This window comes from Triticum dicoccoides, chromosome 7A (assembly GCF_002162155.2).
Source record: "Triticum dicoccoides isolate Atlit2015 ecotype Zavitan chromosome 7A, WEW_v2.0, whole genome shotgun sequence".
Lineage (NCBI taxonomy): Eukaryota > Viridiplantae > Streptophyta > Magnoliopsida > Poales > Poaceae > Triticum > Triticum dicoccoides.
In genome coordinates, this window is record NC_041392.1 from 216860214 (window position 1) to 216880963 (window position 20750).

General features: G+C 44.8%; 1 protein-coding gene across 2 annotated transcripts; it reads right to left on the reverse strand.

Annotated features, from left to right (window-relative positions):
- Window positions 1-507: 507 nt before the first annotated feature.
- On the reverse strand, window positions 508-15987 carry LOC119328588 (protein MICRORCHIDIA 6-like). 2 transcript variants are annotated; one of them, XM_037601573.1, is made up of 20 exons: window positions 15777-15987; window positions 13360-14835; window positions 12508-12582; window positions 12358-12392; window positions 12172-12250; window positions 11986-12075; window positions 11830-11905; window positions 10754-10832; window positions 10370-10504; window positions 9977-10075; window positions 7026-7127; window positions 6800-6946; window positions 6014-6106; window positions 3658-3706; window positions 3449-3560; window positions 2952-3250; window positions 2772-2878; window positions 2647-2702; window positions 1238-1280; window positions 508-1053 (listed from the first exon to the last, which is right to left on the reverse strand). In XM_037601573.1, exons 2-20 carry the CDS (start codon window positions 14825-14827, stop codon window positions 907-909), a joined length of 3291 nt encoding a protein of 1096 aa, XP_037457470.1. In that variant the 5' UTR covers window positions 14828-14835; window positions 15777-15987; the 3' UTR covers window positions 508-906. The 2 variants fall into 2 exon arrangements, with proteins under 2 accessions (XP_037457470.1, XP_037457471.1); XM_037601574.1 differs by having other exon boundaries at window positions 10754-10829; window positions 15777-15986.
- Window positions 15988-20750: the final 4763 nt, after the last annotated feature.

Sequence of the window (20750 nt, forward strand, 5' to 3'; positions counted from 1 at the left end):
GCACGTGCAATTTTCTTGACAGCTGCTTTGCTTCCCGTCACGTACCTTCACACGCCCAATAATTTGTTTGAGGAGTATGCCGTTTGCATGGACGGCTGCAATTTTCCATCACGAGAAAAAAGAAATAAAGATTGATAATTTGAGGGTTCATAGCGGTCCTCAGTCGGAACAGTCCACACTACACCACACGGTCCCGTGAGCCCGTCCGCCCGTGTTACTGTACAGGACACGGCAAGGATTTTCTACTCGTGAAAAGGAGAACTCTAAGGCTGCAGAGATTTCTTGAGCACAACGGTCAAAATCTCCTTCGAAACAAAATAACCACCCATTAATTTTCGGTAATATTACTGTGCTGATGTTCTCTCGAAGGTCATGGCAAAACGAACAATTCTTGTAGCAATTTATGTAGTCGCAAGGATGGCAAATTCTTTCAAGAAGCAGGACAAATCCTAGAAAAAAGGAACTAGACGGATTTGCCATCCTCACTGACGAAAACTGCAACCCGCTGACAACAAAGTTTGCCATGCTCCCCAGCAAACGTTCGCTGGTTAAGCTGGTCCTCTCTTCTCCTTTTTTTACTTCCTCCCAAACAGTTTAACTAGTTGATTCATGTGCACCGCTACAGTTTATGCAGTAGCATCATATTTAGAGGGAGAGTTGTTTTTAGTTTACGTGTGTATTCAGTTATTGACCCGCCACCGCTACCGTAAAGGAGGTTTCTTCCTACATAAAACGTCTGATGTTACTTACCATGCACCTAGTGCCAAACCATACATCTACTTACTGCAGGTGCCTTGGTTCTACCACCATCCCGAGGGGTCAAACTCCCGCTTAAACCGCCCCATAGGTTGGGTTAGTAGTATTAGTACGTAGTTATGGACTTCCGCTGTCAGTCATGCCATTCAGTCAGATCCATCCCACTCCCATGGAGGAGGTGCTGGCGATGGGGATCCTGCGCTGTATCGCGCTGAGGCCGTTGTAGAACTCCAACTCGTCCGTCAGGCTCCTCCGCTTCCGTTGCCACTCGCGGAGTTCACCCATCAACCTGTCCGCCTGTTCAGTGGCGATTGAGCACGTCAGCCTTTTGGAATCTAAGAGGATCAGGTGCCTCCATTTCCAACATTCAAAACACCAGAGCCATCTAAGTAGGTAATTTTTTACTTTTTTACTTCTAGATACGAGTACATTTTACCTCCCCGCAAAAAGTATGAAAAACTGCATTTTACCAGCAACTTACCTTGCTTCGGAGAGTCTGCCCGGCCGCCTCCAGCTCAGAACACCTTCACGGCATTTTTTTGGCAACAATCATTACACATGGTTTACAAACAATGAACAAAACATATACAAACTATTTTACCTTGTGAATCTAAAAGAAAGTGCATGGACCCAGCAAAAAGGAAATTGCAGGGATGGCATACTTGTATATTTTTTTACCATCTCTGTGATACAAACTACGTACTAAAAGAAGCGCCTCTACAGTCCACAACCCACGTCCAGTAGATCAAACAATCAGCCCTTAACTACACTTTATCGTGCGGATCATTGCTGAAACTAAACAGAGCAAACTACTGCCACAGAAGTATGTGAATATACAGCATCCTAGAGAGAAAAGCGCAGGTCTATCAAGAAAGAAAAATGAATCCAGTTTTACAAGCTTTAGCTGACCCAGTGTATAACAATGAACTGTACTTTTGGTCCCTATAATCTGCTATCATGCTCAGTTTAGTTATCTACGTCCATTTTAGACATATATTCAAAGTTGCCTGTCAACTTGTAACTGTTATTATACGGATGAACGAAAGATGAGATGACCCAACCATAGGTTACCTACATGAGATAACGTACTATTATAGAGCACTAATATCCAACAGTACTAAGCCATAATCAACAAAGGATCAGATCCTTTTGCATCAAATATCAACTTTTTGTTCCAGTTGACCAGAGTAATCACTTCTGTGTGTGGTCACTCAATGTTCTAAACAGCCATCGAAAAAAAGGATCAACTAAGAAGCAATGCTAAAACTTAATGGTAGACAATTTAAGCATGCGTGTTTGATTATACCCTTCTTTACCAAACTATGCCTACGGCTTAGCAATTTATGCCGTTATTTGGTTTGTCTTTGCCTTGCCCTATGGAACTTATCCATGCCTTAAGGGATCTCCCAAGTAGTCCGGTCAAATCATGGGTGAGTAAATCCAGTCAATTTTTCATTCCCAAGCGTCCCACGTTGTTTCCCAATGACAAATAACAAGTGTCTGTCACGTTACCTTTCCAATCATGCTTGCTCTTGTGATTATGTTACTTAATGATGAAAATTGGTTTCACGTCTCATACTTAGAGAATTATAGATTAATTCATACGATAAACCGGCTAATGATACCAAACCGTTTGCTTACCTATGCTATCGTCATTCTTTCATCGGGATTCAGTTAATGAAGCATGCTAATGGTCACACTAATATCATTAGCCGGTTGTTGTTTCAAATGTGGTATATGTAACCCATTAATTCATACATTATAATAGGTGTAAAATTAAATATGCAAATAATGGTGATTGTTGTTTCAAATGTGGTATATGTAACCCATAGAACTGAAAGTGGAATAAACAAAAGCTAAAATCATGCTAAGAAAGATTTCATTACTCACTCGGCCTTTAGCATCATGTTCTGACAAAGTAAGAGACTGCTCCTTTCCTCTCCTATCTACAAAAAATGCAATCAAAAAGTTAAAACTATTTATTACCATAAAAGTACTCCTAACAGATTTCTAACCTCAACAACATTGACGCTTCCAACGTGGTCAGCATCGCCATTCGTGTTGTGCCTTTTTTGGGCCCTCATTTCAATCATCGAGCCAGAGTTTCTTCTTTTGCAGAGTTCTGCTTGGAGTAAACTAATCAGAAAAATATCAAGGGGATTCATTGAAGGGGGCGAAAGATATCTGAAACCAACCAGTTTGCTGGGGTGTGCTTGGCATATATAATGAAGTCCTCATATTTCTCCTTGCTAAAGAACATGCACCATAGTCCATTTGATCCCTCAAGGCACCAACGTGCAAAGGATTTAATGAGTTACCTCCATTGAAACGGGAGTTCAACACTCCAGATGCCTTGGCTCTTGAGTTCCTGGCATAAGTTGTTGCTGTAGCTTGGGCTACTGAGCTGTCATTGGTAGCAGCAATAGATGTATAATATGCTGGAGGAAGAGATTTTGTGACTGGCTGGTAGCCAATCAAATGAGCATGGTGCCTCCTGCCACAAATAGATGAGTAGTCATATTTTTTCCAAGAAAATAACAGTACATATATAAGAATGATAGGAAGATATCAGAGCATGCATGCAGTAAAAGAAAAGGGAAGTGTGCATCTGGCTGGAAGGTGAATGTAATGTAAATATATCTGTAAATGACCAAAGGCTGGGAATACAGCTGTAAGCACTTTCAGAACTTACCAATACTCCATTGTCATGTCTTTTAATCTCGTCTCAAGTCTCTGAAAAAGTTCCGTCTTCTCAAAATCTTGCTTATCATGTGTAGGTCGTATGAAGTTCGCCTCCAAAACCCCTAGGAAATAATGTTTTATTCAACACTAAAAATACTCTGGTACTGAAATTATAGCGAAACCCAGCAACAAACTAAAAACTGCAATAGGAATTCATACCAGCAATGCCTCTGCCTCGACCTCTCTCAGAGCCTGCAGCCCAAAATGGCTGAACAAAGAAACTAATAGATTAAAATAATATGACATGCTAGTATTTTGCATGCTGAAAAGCATAAGTTAGAGAAGGTGGCTGAACTACCACGGCTGAACTACCACGAAGGAAGGTGAAAGGGACATCTATAAGATGGCTAAGATCCGGGAGAGGAAGACGAGGGATATTGGCCAAGTCAAATGCATCAAGGACGGAGCAGGCCAACTCTTGGTGAAGGACGAAGAGATTAAGCATAGATGGCGGGAGTACTTCGACAAGCTGTTCAATGGGGAGAATGAGAGTTCTACCATTGAACTGAATGACTCCTTTGATGAGACCAGCATGCGTTTTGTGCGGCGCATCCAGGAGTCTGAGGTGAAGGAGGCTTTAAAAAGGATGAAAGGAGGCAAGGCGATGGGCCCTGATTGTATCCCCATTGAGGCGTGGAAAGGTCTCGGGGACATAGCGATAGTATGGCTAACCAAGCTTTTCAACCTCATTTTTCGGGCAAACAAGATGCCAGAAGAATGGAGACGGAGTATATTAGTACCAATCTTCAAGAACAAGGGGGATGTTCAGAGTTGTACTAATTACCGTGGAATTAAGCTGATGAGCCATACAATGAAGCTATGGGAGAGAGTCATTGAGCACCGCTTAAGAAGAATGACAAGCGTGACCAAAAATCAGTTTGGTTTCATGCCTGGGAGGTCGACCATGGAAGCCATTTTCTTGGTACGACAACTTATGGAGAGATATAGGGAGCATAAGAAGGACTTGCATATGGTGTTCATTGACTTGGAGAAGGCCTATGATAAGATACCGCGGAATGTCATGTGGTGGGCCTTGGAGAAACACAAAGTCCCAGCAAAGTACATTACCCTCATCAAGGACATGTACAATAATGTTGTGACAAGTGTTCGAACAAGTGATGTCGACACCGATGACTTCCCGATTAAGATAGGACTGCATCAGGGGTCAGCTTTGAGCCCTTATCTTTTTGCATTGGTGATGGATGAGGTCACAAGGGGTATACAAGGAGATATCCCATGGTGTATGCTCTTTGCGGATGATGTGGTGCTAGTTGACGATAGTCGGACGGGGGTAAATAGGAAGTTAGAGTTATGGAGACAAACCTTGGAATCGAAAGGGTTTAGGCTTAGTAGAACTAAAACCGAGTACATGATGTGCGGTTTCAGTACTACTAGCTGTGAGGAGGAGGAGGTTAGCCTTGATGGTCAGGTGGTACCTCGGAAGGACACCTTTCGGTATTTGGGGTCAATGTTGCAGGAGGATGGGGGTATTGATGAAGATGTGAACCATCGAATCAAAGCCGGATGGATGAAGTGGCGCCAAGCTTCTGGCATTCCCTGTGACAAGAGAGTGCCACAAAAGCTAAAAGGCAAGTTCTACAGGACGGCGGTTCGACCCGCAATGTTGTATGGCGCGGAGTGTTGGCCGACTAAAAGGCGACATGTTCAACAGTTAGGTGTGGCGGAGATGCGTATGTTGAGATGGATGTGTGGCCACACGAGGAAGGATCGAGTCCGGAATGATGATATACGAGATAGAGTTGGGGTAGCACCAATTGAGGAGAAGCTTGTCCAACATCGTTTGAGATGGTTTGGGCATATTCAGCGCAGGCCTCCAGAAGCTCCAGTGCATAGCGGACGGCTAAAGCGTGCGGAGAATGTCAAGAGAGGGCGGGGTCGACCGATTTTGACATGGGAGGAGTCCGTTAAGAGAGACCTAAAGGATTGGAGTATCGACAAAGAGCTAGCTATGGACAGGGGTGCGTGGAAGCTTGCTATCCATGTGCCAGAGCCATGAGTTGGTTGCGAGATCTTATGGGTTTCACCTCTAGCCTACCCCAACTTGTTTGGGACTAAAGGCTTTGTTGTTGTTGTTGTTGCAATATCAGAAATTCAGAATATCCATCTGGAAGGAAATTTTGGTAACAAGGAAACACATTATAACAAAGATGATGAAATCACCCTAGATAAAAGAGGGATCATCTAAACACCCTATATGGTTTAAACGAACATCTATAAAACCCGCCTGAAAGGAAAGTCCCGCAATGAGGATCCTTTAAGGTGTACCCTCATTGTAATCAGCCCCTCTAGTAAGTTCTCAACTAATCTGTATTGGACATTAATATCGTCCATATAGTAACTAATCTGGAGTCTGTGCTTTTGTAATGCTTCTACTTAGCAATTGCATTATTATTATTACAAATTTCTTGTTTCCTGAAACAACTTACAAGAACAAATACTATGCAACATATGACAAATTTAAAAGCAGTAGTACATGTGGATGAACTTATTTTACCAGAATAAGACGGTTCCTATGGTAGACATTAAATCCATAGATATCCAGGTGTGGAGCTCCTTTTAAGAAGCCAATTGAAGTAATGACATCAACCTGATTCAAAACAGATGCATTAGGTGCACTACATACTTTCCAATCATCCAAAATAATTGTACTTAGATGGGTGCAATCTATATTTCAAATAAAGTTCCCTGAGCAATGTCTAGAATGACCAATGAAATGCTCACTACTTAAAAAGAATGATGTTGCAGTTACTCATGAGCTTAAAAGTCGTTTTAGAACGCATGCAGTCACCATTTACAACTTTGGCCACCAGTGTAACCAAAATATTTGGATTTTTGCATGCAAATGTTTCTGAAAGAACTTGTGAAGTGCAAGTGTTATTACCAGACTTGTCATAAAATATTTTTCATCACATCATATTTGATAAGTTTATTAACAATGTAATAGAATAAGTCATAGTCAAATATGCATACTGGAGATCATATCAATGCCCAATACAAGTACTCCCTCCGTTCACTATTATAAGATGTTTTGGATATTTCAATATGGACTATATACGGACTGAAATGAGTGAACAAACACACTAAAATGCGTCTATATACATCCGATTCAGAAAAAAGTCAGGACATCTTATAATAGTAAACGCAGGGAATACAAAATAGTACAGCTGGTAGTTAAGTTGCTCTGCAAAACTACCATTTTAGTATTAGAAAAGATGTGCATAATGTTAGTAGATGTACAGCTGAGATCAGTTCTAAACTAAGTTTTCTAGAACAAACTAACCTGTACGCTTGTTCCAACTTGTGGTCGATATTTGATACATTCACGGTATATGAGGTCCTTTATAATATGATGAGGTTCAACAGTTCGTCCACACAAGATGACTTTAAAGTGTTGTGGTAGACGAAGGTATAGTATAGATGCATAAACCTGGTCATGTTTAAGCTAGTCAGTCATTCCAAAGAAACAGATGTAAGTCTCGGATATATATTTTGTGTTTGGAACTTACACGAAGTGAATATCGAAAGCGATTTGCAATATGCATATGATTCAACCTTTTCACTTTCGCGCGTTCTTCTGGTATCTTAGGCGCTCCTGACATCATAATATCCTGCACCACCATGTGACAATGTTGTCCTTTAGTGAAAATTTGTACAAATGACTCGGAGAAAGGTAAAGCAAGCAGCACTGTGAAAGTGTGAATGAGTTACAGCTATAATTCATTTCCATACTGCATGAGAACAGTATATAGGATTACTGGTGGTGATTGTAGTCACAAGGGGTTCATGGTAGAATCAAGTACTCTACCAGGTCTAGGCCGTAGGTGGTAAGGGAAGGATGGAGGAGGGCGTGGTGAGGAACGGGCGCGCCGGCGGCAGGGCGCCGTCGCGAGCTAGGAGAAGGGCGGCGGCGGTTAGGGCTGTTGGCGGCTAGGGTTTCCGGCTCCTCAGGGAGCCGGGCAATAGGAGATAATATTCTTCTTATTGCTTGATCTCAAACGATGTCTTACACGAGTATTTGTAACTTTAGCCTAAGATAACTTGCCTAAGATAACTTGTGGGCCAAGCCCCCTAACTACTGCCCGGTGAGCCTCTTCCGGATATAAACTAAGCCGGCCATAACACTTCTCCCCGCCTGCACAAACAGCTCGTCCTCGAGCTGTAGGGTGGGGATGCGCTTGCTGAACTCCTCGAGGTAATCAACCAGCGTCAAACACCTTCTCGACATCTGGGACGGCCAGGTCGGCGGCGATGGCGTCCTCCGGAATGTAGTCTGCAACGTCCAGGTAGAAGAGTCGCGGGCAGGCGTGGCCGGGCTTGTAGGGTTCGTCGCAGTTGAAGCACAACCCTTGGCGGCGACGCTCGAGTATCTCGGCTGAGGTGAGCCGGCGGAACGGGCGCGCTGCGGTCGCGGCGAGAGGTGCCTCGGTCGCGGCGAGGGGTGCCGCGGAAGCCTGCGCAGGCCGACCCGATGCGGAATCCGGCGAAGGTAGTGAGCCAGCGGCCCGGAACGGCGAGTCCTGCTGAATGGCCACCGCGCGGCGCTCGAACGCGCGGGCGTAGTACATGGCCGTCTGGAGATCGGGGGGATCCCGGAGCTCGACGTCCACGCGAATATGGTCCGACAAACCGCCCACAAAGAGCTCGGCGCGCTGGGTCGCGGAGACGCCCGGCGCGTGGCACGCCAGGGCCTGGAAGCAGTCGGCGTAGTCCTGCACCGTAGATGTGAAAGGTAGACGGCCGAGGGCCGCCAGTCGGCTCCCGCGGATAGGAGGCCCAAAGCGGAGGAGACAAAGGTCCCGGAAGCGCTCCCATGGTGGCATGCCGCCCTCGTCCTGCTCGAGAGCGTAGTACCAAGTTTGTGCTGCGCCTCTTAGATGATAGGAAGCGAGCCAGGTACGATCCGAAGCGAGCGTCCGTTGCCCTCGAAAGAACTGCTCGCACTGGTTGAGCCAGTTGAGGGGGTCCTCCGTGCCCTCGTAGGTGGCGAAGTCCAGCTTGGCGAAGCGAGGGGGTGGCGGCCCGCCGTGCCCGGGGGCGGCCGCAGTTGCCGGCAGCGCGTATGCCGGTTCGGAAAGCGCCGGGGCGTAGTTCGCTGAGCTGGAAGGGTGATCGAATCGCAGGGAGGGCGTCGGGTGTTCCAGCGCCGTGGAGTATACCGGGTCCGGAGACGAACCGGTCGCCCACGCGGGGATCGGCGATGGTGACGGTGGAAACTGCACCTGGTGCAGGGGCCGACCCGTGGCCCGAGACGCGGGTGGTGGTGCTGACGATGGCGGTGGCGCCGGGTGGAGCTGCTGCACCGGCGCCTGCGTCGGGGGAGGGGGGCGGCGGTGGCGCCGGAAGAAACTGCTGGGTCGGGCCCCCCAGCGGCGCGGTGGAGGCCAGCCACGCTGGCCAAGGCTGTCCCGCCGCCGAGTAGTGCGGCAGCAGCGGCGGCGGCTGGGGCGCCCCTCCGGAGGGCGCCTGGAGGGCCGGGGCGGCCCACTGTAGCGGCGGCGGTCCGTAGACGGTGGTGACGGCGCTCGGTGGCGGGGGCTGGTTCCCGGCGAGGTAGAGGGTAATACCCCTGACCGCCTGGACAAGCTCCCGCAGGGTGCCCGACACCTCCTCCGGCGAGAGGAGCGGGGGCGGATCCCCCGTAGTGGTGATGGCCGCTGGAGCGGAGGGGGCGGTGGTCCCGGACGCGATCTCCGTCATCGCCGTGGAAGTGGCCGGCGGCAGCGAGAGCTGGACGGAGGTGGATGGTAACGGCGGCGGTGATGGAAGGAGTGACATGATCGGCCTGGTGTCTCTGGATACCAAATTGGTAGAATCAAGTACTCTACCAGGTCTAGGCCATAGGTGGTAAGGGAAGGATGGAGGAGGGCGTGGCGAGGAACGGGCGTGCCGGCGGCAGGGCGCCGTCGCGAGCTAGGAGAAGGGCGGCGGCGGTTAGGGCTGTTGGCGGCTAGGGTTTCCGGCTCCTCAGGGAGCCGGGCAATAGGAGATAATATTCTTCTTATTGCTTGATCTCAAACGATGTCTTACACGAGTATTTATAACTTTAGCCTAAGATAACTTGCCTAAGATAACTTGTGGGCCAAGCCCCCTAACTACTGCCCGGTGGGCCTCTTCCGGATATAAACTAAGCCGATCAACATCAGTGATTCGACATTTACTGAGCTAATTTCTTTGATGGTTGTTAGCCCGGCAGGGGCAATCAGGTGATACAAGTAAAAAAGTAAATATTTTATATATCTTCCAACAACAAAAAGGTGGAAGAATTCTATTCTTAAAGCAAATACTACAGCTTCCATGTCTATAAGATTAGAACATATTCAACTTTTTCATCAAATATTTTTCAAGTGTTGCATGAACTAAGTAATGTTTATCCTTAGTTTTGAAGTACATCATAAAAACAAGGAATACTGAAATTTGAAATCTATGGAGTAGAGTCGCCGAGAGAAACAAATGTCACCTCATCATCAGTTGTAAAGTCAAGCTCCATTTCATCCACATCATTGAGCCACAAGTTGAATACAACAATTTTTGTGCCATGGCATCCCATGTCCTCAAACTGTCAGCATGTGGACCAGAGTAAGTAGGAAGTAATCTTGTACAAACAAACCATTCCAGATATACAGAAGAAAAAAACTGTATAGCTATTGCATTTCAAAACGAAATCTAGATATTCACCATGAAAATATTGCTTTTAGGGTATAACACTACTAAGCAACCATAGAAGTAACCAGTTACTATCTGAGCACACCGACATACAATCAATTGGTTTTGGACAAATATTTTCAAGAGGAAGTCATGTCAGAATTGCAAAAAATGATTAACTGGATAGGTAGAGAGAGTAGTAACTTACTTGATTCAATAAATCATCTTCTGTAGAAAATTTAGACCACCTCAAAAGAGTGGACAAATTGGAAGAAAAATGTTTTTCACCACGGTCCATTATCCTCTTGAAATTGCGGGATGAAGGATCAAATTCATAGTCAACCTATAAGAAAAATAGCATTAGTTGTTTAGTAGGAAATAGCACGGTATCAAGGGTCTGTATCAGTTAAAATCCTACATCCACAATTCCACATGCTAATTAATCTTCAGAAGACATTATTACCAACTAGAAGCTATTATATTGGAAACAAATGTCAGTTCACTCTTGTCCAAATACTAAACAAAAACATGGTGATGTGGCTGTAGATGCTACATTAATAGTGTCATAAGTTAATAAGTTTAATAAACTGACCACTGGCACTAATATGTCATCGCAGCCGGTTCCTTTGAGGAATGTGTAAGAGAGCAGCCCAACACTTCGTGTCAATCTGCTGCCATATCAATGATTAAACTAAATGGTTACCACAATATAGTAGATAAGTTTGGATAGCGAGTTAGCAAGACATCAGCAAAGATGCTCAACAGAATGACATAACAAGTTATATGCTAAAAGCCTTTGGATAGCGAGTTAGCAGGACACAGCAAAGATGCTCAACACAATGACATCATAAGTTATATGCTAAAAATTGGCAACTCCAATACTTGCCAATTTTACCAATTTTTGAGAATTGGCAAAGCAAGACGGTACCTAACCAAAATTTTCGCCAACCAGTTTTTGGTAACCATCCAATCATGCTCCTTTATATCTGTTATCTATATCTTCTATCTATCTATTATCTATTATCTATTATATCTATAGTGAAGAATAACTTTGAATAACAACCGTTGGATGAAGCCGTTCCGACAGTAGAGAGGTGGCAAATCCGAGTGTTGCTGGCCGTTGGATTTCTCTTATTAGAACAGATTCTGCCACATGTACTATCTAGAAAATTCTATGGTTGGGTTATGCCTTATGGACATTTTGCACAAAACTTAAAACACACTTCTACTTCATTCTAGACTTTCTTTGTTCAAGGCTATGGATGTAGCTTCATAAATCATATTTATCTTTGCAGATAGAGTAGCTATTGTTGTTATTTCCTATGAAAAATCGCAATATGAGATACCCAAAAAGACGCCTAGACAGAAGCACTCGATATATTTTACCCGAGTTTTACATCTTATAATTTATGCATATAGCTCAAAATTTTCATTTGCCCACTATAATGCATGCCGATCTTTGATTGTAATTTTATTATCTGAGCTCTCACGTGCATTAACTTGATAGTACATTTTAGGATGGGAGGTTTAACAGAAAAACAAAGTACAATCAATTTGTTCCATATTGCATTTTATCATGATAATTTAGAGTGTCGAATCAAAGTTCCCATATTTGCTAATGTCAGAAAGTGGATAGGAAAGATGCTGCATTGCTAAAGTAGGACAAACCTATTAGCTTTTCTGCAGCTGAATATGATAGCATCTGCCCCAAGCCTCATTGTGCTGGTTTTGAAGCCATTTCCATCTGTAAATGTAACCACAAGTCAGTGACTATTTAGCAATGGAATAATCAACATTTTTAAGCGAGTTCACAAAAACTATTACATTGTCCAATTGATGAATTCGTGCATTTATTGGAGAATCCGAAGCTCAAACAATGTCGAAGATACTCAGGACTCATACCGCCTCCATCATCTTGAAAATAGGATTCAAGAAATAAGCTACAGAAAATACTATATAAAAATTATATAGCCAGTGCAATTTGATAGTACATATCTATCTGTATGCTACCTTGTATCATTAACGAATACTCTCCAACAGGAGAATATTTCATTTTATCTATTTTCACATAGGTTGCCCCGTTCTGCACCTACTCCACGTTCCAATGCAAAACAGAGGAATCAAGAAACAAAATAAAGCATGAGAATCACAGATAAAGGTGATACTATTTAGTGTTCATATATTTGAAGCAAAAACCTCATCAACAGCGTTGTCGAGCAGTTCTGCAATAGCTGTAGAAAAAGAGTTAAGCATACATCAATCTAGAGTCCAGATTTCACTAGAAGGGGCATAGACATACAAAAGCAGAAGTGAAGTGCCAGCTTTACAGATATCACTACGACGTACCACCAAATACCCACTTGTGTGACGTAGCATTCGAGTGAAGAAACTTGGGATTAATCCTTAAGCAGTTCTGGCCATCTAATCAAATTGCAAAATTAAATGGTAAGAAGTAAGAACAAATAGAAAATGGAGATGATGTGCATGCAGATAGGATGCTGTTGATGCTAACACGCATATAAATAGATGTTCCCCACTGCTTGCTCCTCTTACCTGAATGGGGCCATATTGAACCTGCCAGTGCAGGTTTTCCTCTATTTTTTATGTTAATACAACAGAGAAAGAGGCTGGGGAAAACACTTTAAACAGAAGACCCTTAATTCATTCATGCATAATGAACTCTGGATACAACCTCCCAATTTTAGGGATGCCTTATCACCTTATGTAATAGACTATTTAATAGATGGAAACATCTCTCTATTTTGTGGAATATATTCAACGAAAATAAACCAAACTATAACAATGAAATAAACCAACTAAAGATTAAAGTAAACAACTTGGTAGCCAAGGTAAACCATGAAGGACTCTTGCATCAGTGGCAGTGTAGGTTGGATGCAGCTCTGCCATATTATACAAAAATACAGCAAACTAATAATAATCTAACTAGTAGATACTCTGAGACATGTAAATGTAATACAGCAAACTTTTTTACTTAACGTAAACACAATTCTCAGTTCCATCTTTCATGTAACAGGGAACTGCATGTGAGCAAGTTTCAGTCCACCAATGGGAGAGCGGAGTGGACAAGCAGGGGAATCCACCCAACCTGCCATGATGGACACTCTAAATGGGACAGGCAATGTTTATTGGTGGGACTGTTAAATAGAGTCCTAGGCTAGGAAGAGAATAAGAACATACTGTTGATGGAAGCTCGGGAAGCAACCTTGTACTCTCCAGCCTTCCAGAATTGCCGGGGAAAAGGCGCCACAGTTGCGATGGGAGGGGAATCTATCAATGCATCTCTCTTGTGACTCTGTTGCGCTGTCCTTAGTGAGGATGTAGTAGCACCTTGTTCTGTCATTGACAAGGATGATGAAGCAGCTTGTCGTGTCATTGACGAGCATTCAGCAGCTTTGTCTTCATGGTTATACTGCATAGCCTCTTCAGCAAAATCACCTGCTGCTACACCTTCTGTAAACGATGATGGGGCACCTTCGACTGCATTTCCAGACTGCATAGCCTCTTCTGCGCAATCAACTGCTGCGACAAAATCCTGCTTTCCAGACTGCATAGCCTCTTCACTGCAATCGCCTGCTACAACACCTTGTCCAGTAGACGATAATGGCCCAGCTTCAGCTGCATTCTCGGACTGCATGGCCTCTTCTGCGTAATCAACTGCAGCAGAAAAATCCTGATTTCCGGGCTGCAAAGCTTCTTCACTGCAGTCGCCTGCTGCAACACTTTGCTCTGTAAACGACGATGGGCCAGCTTCAGCTGCATTTTCAGACTGCATGGCCTCTTCTGCACAATCAACTGCTGCAGCAAAATTCTGATTTCCAAGCTGCATAGCCTCTTCACCGCAATGACCTGCCGTGGCACCTTGTTCTGTAAACAATGATGGGCCAGCTTCAGCTGCATTTTCAGACTTCATGGCCTCTTCTGCGCAATCAACTGCTGCAGAAAAATCCTGAATTCCGGGCTGCAAAGCTTCTTCACTGCAGTCGCCTGCTGCAACACCTTGCTCTGTAAACGACGATGGGCCAGCTTCAGCTGCATTTTCAGACTGCATGGCCTCTTCTGCACAATCAACTGCTGCAGCAAAATCCTGATTTCCAGGCTGCATAGCCTCTTCACCGCAATCACCTGCCGCGGCACCTTGTTCTGTAAACAATGATGGGCCAGCTTCATCTGCATTTTCAGAATGCGTGGCCTCTTCTGCGCAATCAACTGCTGCAGCAAAATCCTGATTTCCAGACTGCATAGCCTCTTGTGCAACATCACCTATTACAAGAAACTCTTCCACACCATTAGCAGCAGCAAGAAACTCTTGTCTTGGTACCACTGTCTGAGCTGCCTCGCCTTGTCCATGAGGTGCAAGAAACTGTTGTCTATGTGATGTTGTTGCCCCCTGAGCAGCATCCCCTTTCCCGTGAGCATTCCTATCCTCTTCAACGTCAGCTTCTTCTATGGTTAAATCAACAATTTCTACTTCCAACTGCGCTGTCCCATGTATATGAGTATCCAGTTCTTCTTTCACTCTTGTGGGAGGAAATTCTTCTTTGACATTTGTTGGAGGAAATTCTTCTTTGACTTTTTCTGGAGGAAGTTTTTCTTTGACTGTCACCTCCTCGTCATCAGACAACTCAATCCAGTCCAACAATGCCATTGCTTAACCTGAAGCAACTAGATCGAGTGAGCAACAAGCATGCCAAGCGAAGGACAAACACACAATCCAGTTCATCAAACAATTAAATGTATTTAATGGTCATGAAAACAAAGGGCACGCCACATTTCCAATGGTAACTCTATCCTACCATCCTTTTGGTAACCCAAAAAACATTGAGTTAGTGGTGATTGGGGCTTCACCTTGCTGGATGTTATGTGATTGATCTGTGAAATGTGAGGACATGTGAATCGGCTAGTACAATTATCAATTTTCCACAGAATTTACAGATTTGGGGAAAATCATGTCCGCACGCCGCAGGCGCTCATATTATTTGTGTACTGTGATGGATTTCATATGGTCTTTCGGGGCTTCAATTTTTGAAGCTGCTGCGAGTACGAAGTTATGGATATCCGTGTGGCCAATCAGAGCAAAGTCAGCTAAATGTGATCAGCGCGCAATAATTGGGACCGATCTGTACAGGTGTCAACCAATCAGGGCAAAGCTAGCTAAACGCGATCAGCGCGTAATAATCAGTCGCGCTCGTGACGAATAAGACGATGGAGACGGAAAAATCCATTTCAACCCCTCTCACACAGGAAGTCAGGAACAGAGGAAATCAGCGAGAGCAGAGCAGAGAGTTCAGTAACAAAACAAAAAAAAACACCCCCAAATCCAGCAGCAAAAACAGAAGCGGAGCTCCATGAAACCCTCGAGTTTGGGGAAAAGCAGGAATCGGCGCCCCCGCTCGCCTAACCTCCCAGAAATGGAAAGGAAAAAAATACTGGCACAAATGCTCCTCCACACGACAACCAACAACAGCAATCCGGGAGAAAAGCGGCGGGCTGGACGGGTTCCGATTCATCGTCAATCGCACAGGGAAAAGGGTGGGCCGATTGCTTCGCGGCGCGCAGAGCAAACAATCGAGAAAAAAAAAGCTAGGGTTCCTCACCCCGAAACAAATCAATGCAGGTCCGGGTCGTCGTCGTCGCCGGCCCGCTGAGGCGAGCGGAGGGAAGGGGAGGAAGAATAGCGACGGCGAGAGGAATCCGGCGGAGGTGGCTTGCTTGCGAAGGCGGAGGAGAGGGTTTTGTTGGGAGGGGTTAGCGGAGAAAACGCAACACACACTCTGTTTGTTGTGGGCTGTGGGGTGGTGGGTGTGGACGGGACTGAGCGTTGATGAATGATTGAAGGGAGGGAGGTAAAAGCGTGTGTGAAAGCGGCGTACTGGTAAAAAAGAAGAGTAATATCACTGGTGGTCATACAACTTGCGTTGGATGTGCAGTTTAGTGCTAGAACTATCAAAATACGTTTTTCTGGTCATACGACTTGCACTTTGATGCAGATACGGTCATTCCCTCCGTATGCGCCGCTGGCGTGGCATGCCACGTAAGCACGGGGCCACTGTCAGTGACAGAAAATGTCCTGGAGCCACCCGCGCATGGTAAAGTTGCACGGACCCCCCCTCAACTTGTTACTATGTGCACAAAAAAGTCCCTACAAAGGCGGGAACAAGCAGGTGTGTGTATTTGCGAGCGGCACCCCAAAATCGCTGGCGCTTCAGTTCGACTCCCCGCTGTTTCGTGTCCTGATCATACAGAGGTGGAGGCGGAGGTGGAGGAGCCGGCACGTCACGGCGGCCGTCGTCGGAGGAGATGAGTGAACCGCGCCGTCCACGTCCGGGCGAAGCAGCACCGTCCTATGGTACGTCTGCCCCCTCGTTGGTCTCTGCCATCTCGTTTTTTTCCTCTGCTCCCCGCCATCTTCTTTGTGCCGCCGTCTTTTGTTGTGTCGCGCTAGGTCGGTGTCTGCCTCCTTAGGGTTCTTGACAGATGTTCGGTCACGCTACGGTTCAGCTCCCCTGTAGCCATTAGATTACAACGGTGAAGCTCCCCTGTTCGCATATCGACCTAGGGTTTAGGAAGGGGTTATGAAAGGACGCAGTTTTATGTGTGTAAAAGTATGATAAATTCGTTGTTTTGGCTATGGTTTATGACATGCTCCTGTTTGGTTGGATTATGTGGTTGAAACTGTGTGATGTTTTCGAGATGCAAATAATGTTGTATGTACTCTGAATTTCTGGAAAAAAAACTGCAGTAAACTGAACTTTTTTGACACTAAGGGCGTGTACTATGAATTTGGCACTTAAATTGCTATGTCAAGTATGTGTGCTGCAGTAAACTGAATTTCTGAAGAAAAAAACCTGTAGTAAACTAATTTTTTTACACTGAGGGCGTGTAATATGAATTTGGCACTTAAATTGCTATGTCAAGTATGTGTGCTATAGTAAACTGAATTTCTGAAGAAAAAAACTGTAGTAAACTGAATTTTTTGACACTAAGGGCGTGTACTCTGAATTTGGCACTTAAGTTGCTAGCAGCCGCCGTCGCCCGCCTAGGGTTCTTTTTTCGGAAGACTACAGATTTGGGAATCGGGGGGATTTGCAAACAGAGAGACCACCATAACAGGTTATATTGGGGCCACTGTATGCAGGGACTTTTGACGCGAATAAATATTTTCCGAGGAGGGTCCGTGCAAGTTTACCATGCACGCGGATGGCTCCAGGACGTTTTCTGTCACTGACAGTGGCCCCGTGCTTACGTGGCATGCCACGCCAGCGGCAGATATGAAGGGAATGACCGTATCTGCACCAAAGTGCAAGTTGTATGACCAGAAAAACGTATTTTAATAGTTCTAGCACTAAACTGCACATCCAACGCAAGTTGTATGACCACCAGTGATATTACCTCAAAAAAGAAGACCAAACCAGGAGTGTGGGAGTAAAAGCGCGAGAACTTTCACGGAAGCCGCCCGCCGGTCATAAAAAATTCAACCGACTTTCTTCTCCGTCCATCCCAGATTTTTGAGCCGTGCACGCCTACTTTGTCCCTGTTTGGATACTCTAACTAAGTTAGAGGTTAGAGTTATATTTTAACCTTAAACTAATCATAAACTAACTCTAAACAAAGAGATGTTTGGATGGTAGGGTTAGATTGACAATAAATATTCTTTCTTAATCATTTGACTACTTTGGACCCTATTTGAATGGGAGAGGTAAATTTTTTACTATTTTTTTAGTGGGCCTAGAAGAACTAACCCAAATAATCTCCTCTAGTGTGGGCTAGTTTTTTGGGGTGGGTTAGATCCAACTAACCCAAACTAACCCACCATGTTTGGATACTTTTGGGTTATTTGAGCCCCAACTAACTAAAACTAACTCTAACCTAGGAATCCAAACAGGGTTGTTTTCTTAAACACGGTACGGACAAACACACTCATCTTTATGTACGCACTCATACACATTATATCCGTATAAGCACCTTGAAGAGATTTAGTTGGCACATTATTTTGAAATTGACGAAGTTGTACGTCTCCTTCCGTGAACCAACTTGTGATTGAATGGTTAGATGGATTATGGTATCCCAGCCCATCAGGATTCAAATCTTGGTGCTCGTATTTATTTCAGGATTTTTCGGCGATGCGCATTTCATAGGAATAGAGTACATCGTCGAAAGAACTAAAATAAATTCAGAAAAATGTAAGCACTAATGTTAAATTTGTGTCTTGAAATTTGATGGATGGAGGATATCATTATCCTCTTAACCATCCACCTACAAATTTGTTCGCGTCAATGCTATTTTTGTTTTACTTGTCTCAAGCATCTCGACCGGTCACATGAATAAATATCGAACAGCCACATAGGGCTACATTTATTCTTAGAGTACGGAAGAGTAAATAAAATTCAAAGCCGCAGCGGGCAATTTATCTAGTTACTAAGCTTCCATGATTTCCTGGCCTTTGATGACATGGGGTTGTGAAGGACATTTAACCCATTTGTCAGTGTGTACCTTTTTTTTTCGTTGTTTTTTTGTTTGACACTAGCGGCACGACGTGCAACAATCTTACAACGCCCCTTCTCACTACACCACATGCTACATAGTAGTCAATAATTAACAACTTAATTTACTGCATGAACCACTTAATGCTGTAATTAATGCTTAATAAAATAGCAAAACAACAGATTATCTTATGCTTATGAGTGAATTTATAAACCGATCAAGAGATGCCTCACTAGACAAAAGCTCTTTGTCTGCGTACTATACCGGTAAGATCATGCCTTATGTCTTTAGAACATCTTCAATAGAAGATGTAGATAAAAAAATAACTAACTTTTGCATTTTCGAGCCTCAAAAAGCCATCTTCAACAAATGATGTAGATGTCAAAAAATTACATCATCTGGCCCAAGTGATGTAAAATACAATACCTGAAGATAAACGACTGGTCGCGTGCCAACCGCTATTCATTTATTTTCCTCCACCGCACATCTTGTTCCTGCCGCCACCCGTCACACTGTCGCCGCTGCCCGCCCACCCACCGCCGTCGCCCCACGCTAGATCCGGCCGCCAACCACCCCGCCGCCGGTTCCGTGACTTCGCCGCCACCGCTCGCCTCGAATCGGGCTTGATTCGCCACCACCATCGCCGTCCGATTCGCCACCGCGAAGCCCCTGTCCTGAGCCCCCACCCCACCCCATCGCTGCTAAAAGTGTTAGTTCTCGACTAGAGGGGGGTGAATAGACGAATTTTATGGAAGTCTTCAAAACACGGTGGCTTTGAAGACAAACATTAGAAATGAACCTATTGATATGCAGCAGAAGATAGACTACACTAGACAAGCCATAGTCAAGTAAGTAATGAAGTGAAAGCACAAAGACTATCAGCAGCTAGGTGGTATGGATCGTGATGGAACATAGTAGGAAACCAAACAACAACAATCTTCACACAATGAAGTCAATCAAATCATGTAAGCAGGCAATGACTTCACGAAGACAAACTGTAAGTAAAGAGAGGTAAAGGATAGAACCAGTTGCATGATGAGGACAAGGATTTGTTGGACCAGTTCTAGTTGTTGTGACAACTGTACGTCTGGTTAGGGAGGCTGAGATTCAACTCAGAAGACCGCGTCTTCACCTTATTCCCCTTGAGCTAAGGACACACAGTCCTCGCCCAATCACTCTGGTAAGTCTTCAAGGGAGACTTCCAAATCTTCACAGACTTCGTTCACCGGCGATCCACAATGACTCTTGGATGCTCAAAACGCAACACCTAACCGGCTGGAGGATTCACAGTCCTCAAGTGTAACAAGTCTTCAGATCACGCAGACAGAAAGACTTCAGTGATGCCTAACACTCTTTGGCTCAGGGTGTTTAGGGCTTTGTCCTCGCAAGGATTTCTCTCTCAAAGGCTTCGGAGGTGGGTTGCTCTCAAACGATAAAAGTCGTGCACTAACTCTGAGCAACCACCAATTTATGGTGTAGGGGGTGGACTATTTATAGCCAGGAGGCAACCCGACCTGATTTGTCTGAAATGACCCTGGGTCACTAAGGAACCGACACGTGTCCAACGGTCAGATTTCAAACACGCGCGGCAGCTTGACTTGGGCTACAAGTAAAGCTGACTTATCCAGCTCTGAATAAGATTTGCTCTCATTGTCTTCGCTCGAAGACATAGGATTTGGTTGAGCATCACTTCAGTCACTCTGACTTTGTTTACTTGGACCCCACTTAACAGTATAGTGGTTCCTATGACTCAACAAAGAAGAAAAGGAAACTACGAAACAACTATGTCTCCGTAATCCATAGTCTTCATGCGATGTCTTCTCATGTCATAGTCTTCAACGTGAATCTCTTCATAGATCACCATTGTCTTCAATGTCTTCACACATTTTTAGGGGTCATCTCTGGTAGGTAAACCGAATCAATGAGGGAGTACTACCTGTGTTATCCTACAATTCTCACAAACACATTAGTCACTCAACCAAGTTCGTCGTCAATACTCCAAAACCAACTAGGTGTGGCACTAGGTGCACTTCCAGCTGCCCGCGACCAAGCCGCCGCCCCGAGCCCCCACCCCACCGCCGTCGCCC

What these genes read in the sequence shown, in the direction of transcription:
- LOC119328588 (XM_037601573.1), bottom strand. Translation starts at nt 14,827, where the DNA reads ATGGCATTGTTGGACTGGATTGAGTTGTCTGATGACGAGGAGGTGACA. An exon ending in ACTTTACAACTGATGATGAG is followed by an intron (nt 7,128 to 9,976) that starts GTGACATTTGTT and finishes ATGGTGGTGCAG; the next exon opens with GATATTATGATGTCAGGAGC. An exon ending in GGCAGACTCTCCGAAGCAAG is followed by an intron (nt 1,054 to 1,237) that starts GTAAGTTGCTGG and finishes GCCACTGAACAG; the next exon opens with GCGGACAGGTTGATGGGTGA.